General features: G+C 37.6%; 1 protein-coding gene across 4 annotated transcripts in view; it reads left to right on the plus strand.

Moving 5' to 3' along the window:
• SPOPL (speckle type BTB/POZ protein like) overlaps positions 1-5,566 on the plus strand; it is a 45,885-nt gene extending 40,319 nt beyond the window's left edge. For 3 of the 4 annotated variants that reach the window (XM_053261500.1, XM_053261510.1, XM_053261479.1), the window contains 3 exons: positions 295-437; positions 518-571; positions 1,545-5,566. In XM_053261500.1, coding sequence (XP_053117475.1) covers positions 295-437; positions 518-571; positions 1,545-1,689 — 342 coding nt within the window. In that variant the 3' untranslated portion in view covers positions 1,690-5,566. The remainder of the gene's footprint in view (positions 1-294; positions 438-517; positions 572-1,544) is intronic. The other variant, XM_053261487.1, reaches the window with a different exon arrangement.
• The last annotated feature ends 3,042 nt before the right edge of the window (positions 5,567-8,608 follow it).

Raw genomic sequence — 8,608 nt, forward strand, 5'->3', positions numbered from 1 at the left:
TTTTCAAATAGCTTTATTTAATATATTGAAATTAGCTTCATCTCAAATGTTTCCATTGACAGATCTAGTGTTTCTACCCATCCACAGAGAACCTGTGTTTTGGTTGCTGTTTCCTGTTTTAAGATTAAATTTGTGCCTGGTTGTAATACATTGCACCACTTTGAGTGGTTTACTTGTTGATTATTCTTTGCATAATATCAAGTATTTCATAGTTCCTGACATATGTATGTTTCTGCTTTTCGGACAGCAGGAAATAATAAATCTGATCAATTAGCAATTTTTTTATCTTGTTAGTATGCACTGGAACGGCTGAAGATCATGTGTGAAGAAGCTCTGTGTAGTAACCTCTCGGTAGAAAATGTTGCAGATATACTTATCCTTGCAGATTTGCACAGTGCAGAACAGTTGAAAGCACAAGCAATAGATTTTATTAACAGGTATGTAATTGGCTTCTTTAAAAAAAAAAGAATAACTCAAGTGAAGTCTGAAAAAATTAATCTCTGGATTTATGCCACAGGTGCAGTGTTCTTAGGCAACTTGGTTGTAAAGATGGGAAAAACTGGAACAACAAGTATGTATACTGGTCCCTCTTCAAAGTTGTCCCTAACTGCTCTTCTTTGCCTTGACCATGAATTATAACAAAGCAGAATAAAGCAACTACAGTGTATAGGGCCCTGAAATAAGTAGTGTCAATGTGCCTGCATCACAATTGCAGTGTCTTAAATTAAATCATATATAATATTCCTGTCATATTTACCTAGAGCAGTGAAGGAGGTTTGCTAAAACCTTTAAACAAGCACCCGTTGTTGGTAGCACTCCAAAAACTAGAAGCTGGCTTTTGTAGCCATGATCACACTTAATTTCATGATACCAAACAGATCTTAGGCTTGCTAAGTATATGTCTTTCATTCTGTTCTTACATTCTGTTTTGATGGCACTGGTTTAAAAGCAAAACACTATTCAAAGAACTATGCCAACTGGATTGTCCTTTGTAGCAAAGCATTCTGTTTGTGAAACTATTGGAAAGATTATCAAAACTAAAGATTGTTTTGGCAACTTTGCAACATCAATAAGTCGGCTAATGCCTTAAGCCAGTAATTAAAAGCATGCAAATAAGCACACATTTTAATTGATAGCACTGCAGTTTGAAGTTGTAACACCACTATAGGTGTGCCCTTAAAAGCATCCAGTTAAATAAAGCAATATTGCATGATCTTCAAGGTACACATTTCAGTGCTATAAAAATTTTGATCATACAGGACTAAGCCAAACTCTGTTTCAAGTTATGTAGGAGCTTCTTTGACTTGTGGAGGGGGCAGATGGGATAAGAAAAGTGACAGAATCCATCACTAGCTTGAAAAAGAAATGCTGTTGTCTTCCAAAAATGCATATTGTGAAAGAAAAGATAGTGAATTGATCCTAAGGTTTCCTTCAGAGGAAGGAGTCCACAGGCTTCAGTGGGGCTTATATTCTATTGTGCATGCCATGGCAGCCTTTGTCTCTTAAACATGAACCTGATTCTTGAAAATCTGTTTTATTTGCAGCCAAGCAACAGACATAATGGAAACAGCAGGCTGGAAGTCTATGATCCATTCTCATCCCCACTTAGTAGCTGAGGCCTTTCGAGCACTCGCATCTGCTCAGTGTCCGCAGTTTGGCATTCCACGCAAACGGCTAAAACAGTCATGAAATCTTCCACGAACTTTAGAAAATTAATGACTCCTCCATATCCAGAGGGGTTTTTGCAGACCATCAGCCAGAATTCGTTACCCCTGTCCACAGAACAGAACCTGAAAGCTTTTGAATGGATAATATATGGTTTAATAATCGGCTTTAAATTAGACTGATAACTCTCCAGTTCACTGAAAGGCCTTAAATTCAACTACTCTAGTTCATGGGTTTTTTAAATTGTGCCTCGTCTCTTTGACTAGGCAATGTAGGCTTGCACTAGATCCATAATGCAGTAATGTTGATAAATGAAGACCATTCTTGAAAGGGATGTTCCTCTTTTTCTCTTGTTTCCTTTTCTTTTATTCCCAAATGAAAGGTATTGTTTGGTCTTGTGGTAACTGGCAGGTTTCAGCTAGCCTCTCATTGAAAAGCACTTGAATTGGGGCCAACAAACACTCCAGTCCAAGTACTGTATTTAGGGTGCATCTGCCTACCTTCAGAGGGTGCTGTCAGGCATGCTGTGGCAATATACTACTCTGAATATAACTTATTTTTCATTGGTTCAGGTGAGTGAGGGAAATATGCAATGTCTTGGCCCAGAAATGTATTTTACTAGAATTCGTTAATGCTTACTGTGTGTGAAAGTGTCCATCAGATGTTAAAAGAAGCACACAGTAATACTTTTGGTCTGTGTTCCTATATGATCAATTGTTGTTTTACTTTGTACTGAACAAGAGTGAAAGCTATTATGAAGAGGGAATAAGAGACGTGCCGGGGAGAAATACTAATTCTCAAATGGGATACATGGTCGATCAAGGATGCATAAGAATGACCAAATGTAAATTTCAGAAATGGGCCAAATTATGGATTCTTAGTATGCACTTTTAATGTGTAACTTTTGTATGTTGTGTGGTACATATATATTTTGGTTTTGATAAATATGGTACAGTAATTGTGGCCTAACTTTTGAGATACATTAAGATGCCCATAGCCACATGGGATTTAGTTTTGTTACTGCAAACAAGGAAAGCATGACTTTAGAGATGTTGCTTCAAAGTTTATATCTCAAATGCTCATGTTAGAATCCATTCTATTTTCACATTTTGGACAGGCTTAACTTTGTTCCCTTGGTGTGTGTGCGCGCACAAGCCTGTTCACTCTAGTGGAGGTTGCACAGACACATACTTAGCAGGAAGAATAGAAGTCTAAAAATGTCAGTATTTGTAAGCACTGACTTGCTCTTTCTCGCATTTGTTGTACTAGCATTGTGGATGGTATTGAAATTCTGCATAATGTGAAAAGGATGCAACAGCCTATAAACTGCTTGTCATGGGCCAGTTGGGTTGGGGGGGTGGCTATATGAACCTTAGCTTTAATGCCACCACTTCCAGTGTTCTTGCTAGCTTTGTTTACAATTGGGAGGAATTTGTCTGCAGCAGTTCACATTTCTAAACGTTTCTTTACTCCTTGTTTTGTTTTTGCATTTTATTTTTAAAGATGGTGATGTGCTATATCTGTTGCTCGATGAAAGTTGCATTAACTGTTAGGAAAGGGAATTCTTCAGAACTTTTCAACTGAAGATTTTAGTTGTCGCATTTGATTCACGTTCTGATAACCTGGCCCATTTGATTCACTTTCTGAACACCTATTATTGGGGTGTGCCTTCCTTCTATTTTCAGCAAGGGAGCACCCACAGAATGAAAGATGTGAAACATATTGATTCTGAACCCTGATTTCAAGTAAATACTTATTTAAAAACAATGGGCTGCAAGCAGGGTATTCCGGACCCACAGAGCGCTGGATCTTGAAATATAACCCACATCCTGGCTGCACTTATTTGGAGTTAGCTGAATGCAGAATTTGAATTGACATCCTTGAGGCTCAGTTAAAGGGCAATTTTATAATTGCGCTGTTGGTAATTTCTGTGAGCCTAACCCTAATTCAGTGAACTGAATTGGTACACAGGTGTACTATTCCGAGCATTGTATCTTTTAACATTTATTGAAAGTTTCTATTTAAATTTAGGTCCTGTAAGTGTTCTTATCAGCAAAGCATAAGAATGCTTGATGCTCCATTATAGAGGTATTCCTGCTGCAGTGTAACAAAATAATCATAAAGAGCAACCCCTCACATCTTGAAAGTTGCAGCTGTAATATACAGTGACTTGAATATTTAATACTGTTAACTGTCCATTTCAGCTTGTTTTTATTAGATCCAGCAATCAGATTCAGCATTTTGTTTAAAGCTTTTGAGGAGCTTAATAGCACACTTTGTACCAAAAAAGGCAACACTGTTCTGTCAGAATATCTACATCCCTATTGTCCACTTGTCAGAACTAACAAAATACATACCATCCATCCCACTAACAGCCAATCATGACAGTTGATCTATCACTTTGTTGTGTGTGTTGGCTGTAATTTTAAAAAGTAAAACAAATGTTGTATTAAGTGGATGCACTAATCTACATTTTTCTTCAGTGAACCACATACAGTGTTTTCACTCTTCCAAAAGAGCTGGCAAGAACAACTTTCTCTTAGTCACTTCAGTCTGCTTGTATTTCCTGTTTTCCTAAAAATACATTGGAAAAGTCAATTTTAATATGTATTTTTAGGCTGAAAACAAGAAATCTTGTGAGGATAGGCAAAAACCTCCTTAACAAGATTTTCAGCACAATTATCGAAGTGCCATGTTTGGCCTGCCAACTCTTTCCCCTCAGTAGCCATCAGCCATCACCATCAAACTTTTTTTTCTCCTAGGCCCTAGGGGAAAATCGTGCATGTGTTGTGATGTGAGTTTTTAACATTATTTTCAGAAAAATAGGACTCTGTTTTCTGTTTAAAGTGGCAGAGATTCTACTTCTATGACTTCTGTGACAATATGTTTAATGAAGGAAACTTCAGTAACCCATACAGATTCTGACAGTCCATTTCCTGCATGCTTAAGTATCAGTGTATAGTGCCTTTTCTAAATGCAAGATCAGATTGGCACACTTTGAAAATTCCTGGGACAGCTGGAGAGTTGTACTTGATGATAAGGTAGTCATAAAATGCATAAGTGGGTAAACGTACATCAACTTGTCCATCTTTAGCAGATGCAACCCGCCACCCAAATTTAGGTAAAAGTTCTCAGCAAAAACTCACAAGGCATTTCTATGTGCTTAATGGCTCCATATCTGACAATGAATCTCCCTTTAACCCAGGGGGGCATAAAGGGTTTTTCTTTGCAGATTCTGTAATTTAAAGGTGGAATGGCAGAGAGCTTGACTTCAGAGAGTAATGCAAGGCACAGTTCACATGTTCCTTACATTTCTCCTTAAGGTCCTTTATAAAGAGGATGTTCCCTCAAGCTCAAGACTAAGTGCTTGTAGTGGTAAAGTCCCTAGAAAAAATGTTATTTGCAGATGGTTTGGGTCATAAGATGCCACTTCTTAAAGTTTTTGTTTACCCCAAGTTTAATTTCTGAATGAGTTGATTGGATTTTCGTCATGCTTCCTATGAAATGTTTGTTCATTCTACAACCAAGTGGTATTTATTTACTTGCTTTTTTCTGCTTGCAGCAAATGGACTTGCCCTGAAATGGAAACCCATTATTTTTGTCAGTGTTTGCTGTGGTTTGAGTTAATTATACTCTATAATCTAGTTAATCCTGGATTTTGATATGTCAGAATGAAGGTTTATTGATGAGTCCTATTTTAGAATCTAAACATTGGAAGAATTTTAACTGGTCTTGGAAGTTATTCACATTTACCGATCATGTTAAAAACACTTGCATCGAACCATCCAGCCTTTTATATCTGCCTGATGTTAACAGTGAAATACTTTTTGTACCTTGTTGCTGAAAATATTTTTGCATTTCAGGACATCAAGTTACAATAAAGTTGTTAATTATACAGAAACCTTTGTGTACCTTATTGTGTTTTGGGCATTGACCTTGCCACAGACTACATTTCCCTTGAGAGATGGCTACCCAGTGAACATGATCATATCCTATTTCAATATGAGATTTTCTGTTTTATTTGTCCTGGCACTAATGGAAACTTGCTCTTATAATTTGATATGATCCCATTGTATAGATCTGCTTCCCTGGTTTATATTTTTTTCAGCATGTTACATCCATGTTGAGTTTAGAGATACACACTTGGGACATCACATAATAAAATCAGCTCCATCCCTTTGTAAGTGACACAAATAATTATTTAAGAAGCAGGTGATATTGCTTCAGTATTTATTCCTGTACAATGCAAGCCAAGTTAGCCTCCATGAATCAGTTGCTCGAGTGAATGAGCTACAGTTGTTGCTGCTCAGGATTCAGATGAGTTACTGGGAGAAATCTGTTCTACAGTATCCTTTATCAACCTTTGCCCTTCTTGGCTCTCTGATACTTTTATTGGCACCCCAGCTAACATATTTTGAGAATAGGGCGTGTTCCCACCTCTAAAAGAGGCAGTGGTTTAGTCTTTGACGGTTTTCTATCTGGCTGACTTTGATTTTTATTGGCTGGTATGCATTAGAGGATGATAGCTGGGCAGCTCTAGATACTTCTGGAGAAGCTCATTATTTGACTCCGTTTCAGTATTTGGGGACAGATTGCCTTGGTTAACCATTTGGAAAAAGCTGAGGAGTGTGGCCCAGCCAATTATGGATCTCTCAGCAGATCTTGATATAAACTATGGCAGTATTCTGGACACCTCTCTGGTATGGGCAGTTCGGCTCACCAGTTTACAGTAGTTCTCCTTCGAGGGTGGGCAGAAGATGCTGGGGGAGTTTTCCTCATGAAAGTTGCCTTGGGAAGAATAGTAGTCCCTCATTCAACCTCATGAGAGTTGAATGCTAAGAAACTTATAGGGTTCTTTTTAGCATTCAGTATTGTACCTCTTGCTTCTTATCTACCACAAAACCTCTGGGATAGAATATTTGGTGTCATGAAATGTCATAAATAAACTGCTGTTTCACCTTTACATCAGATCCAGGTGAGGCAGTTTCTTCTCTGAATCAATGCCTTTAGGCAGTGTTGGACTAGATAAGGGTGAATAAATTTGGGCTCAATCCAAACAAGATAGAACTGTTCAGATTCACAGCTTGATAGTATTTCTGGCTCTAATACTATCCCTTGATTTGTGACTTGGAATGTTCTTCAATGGATCTGCCAATTCACTCTACTGGAAGGTAGGGACCTGAATGATATCATTCATTATTTATTACTTATTTATTTTTTATTACATTTATAAACTGCCCCATCCAGAGGCTCTGGGTGGTGTACAACAACTTTTTAAAAGACATAAAATCCACAATTCAAACACAATGCTAAAAACAATATAAAAATAATTCAAAAATGATTAAAATCTTTTAAAATCAATTAAAATACTTTAAAAAACAACACTTTACAAGCCTTGGAAGGCCAGGCCAAACAAATAGGTTTTTAGGGCTCTCTTAAAGGCTGACAGTGAGCCTTCATGTCTTGGCGATTTCCAGATTAGACAGCTGTCATGTGCTCTATCAGTACTGCTCTTGTAGAAGTTTCAGAAACTGATGAAGGATGCTACCACCAGTCTATTGGCAGATGTGAGCAAGCAAGGAAATATTAACCTGTTCTGAAACGCCTGTCTTGGTGCTTGGTTTGTTTCTGGACCCAATGTTCAAGGCACTGTGTTTGATCTGTAAAATGCTACAATCTGAGCCCTAAATATTTCAAGGGGTGCCTTGTCTCGTATGATCTACAGGGTTTTAGGATTTACCAGTGAAGTTCTGCTTAGGATTCATCTTATGGGGTAAAACAGTCTTCCACCAGGAGCAGGAGCAGGATCATTTCTGCTGTAGTGCCAGAGCAGTGGAATGCTCTCTTGAGAAGCAAGGTTTTCTTCCCTGACCTTTTTGGACATTAGGTAAAACATATTTATTCTGTCAGGCATTTGGGATTGTTCTATTGTTGCTTTTAACTTAATTTCCCATTTTTGTTACATTTGATGTTTTATTGGCATTGTATATTTTTTATGTCCAACATGTGAACTTGTGATAACATTGGTCAATAAAACCTTTTATCATGTTACAGTGCATCCCCAGCCTCTATCTAGTAGTAGTATATCCTTTATTTTTAGTATCTCCATTTTGCTTTCAAACAGGCATTTACCACCAAGTTTCCTTTTAAAGGGAATGATGATTTCTGTTCTGCAAGATTTTCAGCAAATATTTTCTCACATAAAGAATAGCTGAATGTTTAGAAAGAGGGAGAAAAAACAAAACATGCCCATTAATGGTGATACTGATTTAACTGAAAATCACTCTAGAACATCCTGTTCTGAAGACTGGTGAAAGTAATCAGTTTTTATTCTTAATTCTCGATCCCTTCCTCCCAGTATGCATTGGCTTTACCATTATAGTATTCATCTAAACAGGGTCATCCTTTAACAGGCTCTGCATCCTTTAATATGTACACTAAGGACTCTCAGTTTTTTTATATATATAATGGTGGACACCAGCAAGACACATCCAACTGGAGGGACTCTGTGCTGGGATTAATTGGGCTAACTGCTCTCCCCCTGCTAAATATAAGAGAATTGTCACTTTTAAAAGTGTCTTTGAACTACAGAGCAATATTATTATTATTATCATCATCATTATTATCATCATCATCATTATCATCCTCCTTCCCCTAGCATATTTGTATACCACCCACTACCAAAGTCTCTAAGTGGTTTACAGAAACAAGACATTTTAACAGTTAAAACATATTTGAAAATCAAATTAAAATACCCATTAAAAAACTACCAGATAGCTAAAAAAGACTGAAGAGATGTGTCTTTAGTTTGTTGCTTAAAAGCCAAAAGGGATGGAGCAGCCCTAATCTCAGCAGGAAGAGCGTTCCACAGCCCTGGGGCAACTCCATAGATGGCTCACCTTTGAGTCATCACCGGACAAGCCAACCGCTCCCTCAGACAAAT

This window comes from Hemicordylus capensis, chromosome 1 (assembly GCF_027244095.1).
Source record: "Hemicordylus capensis ecotype Gifberg chromosome 1, rHemCap1.1.pri, whole genome shotgun sequence".
NCBI classification, from domain to species: Eukaryota; Metazoa; Chordata; class Lepidosauria; order Squamata; family Cordylidae; genus Hemicordylus; species Hemicordylus capensis.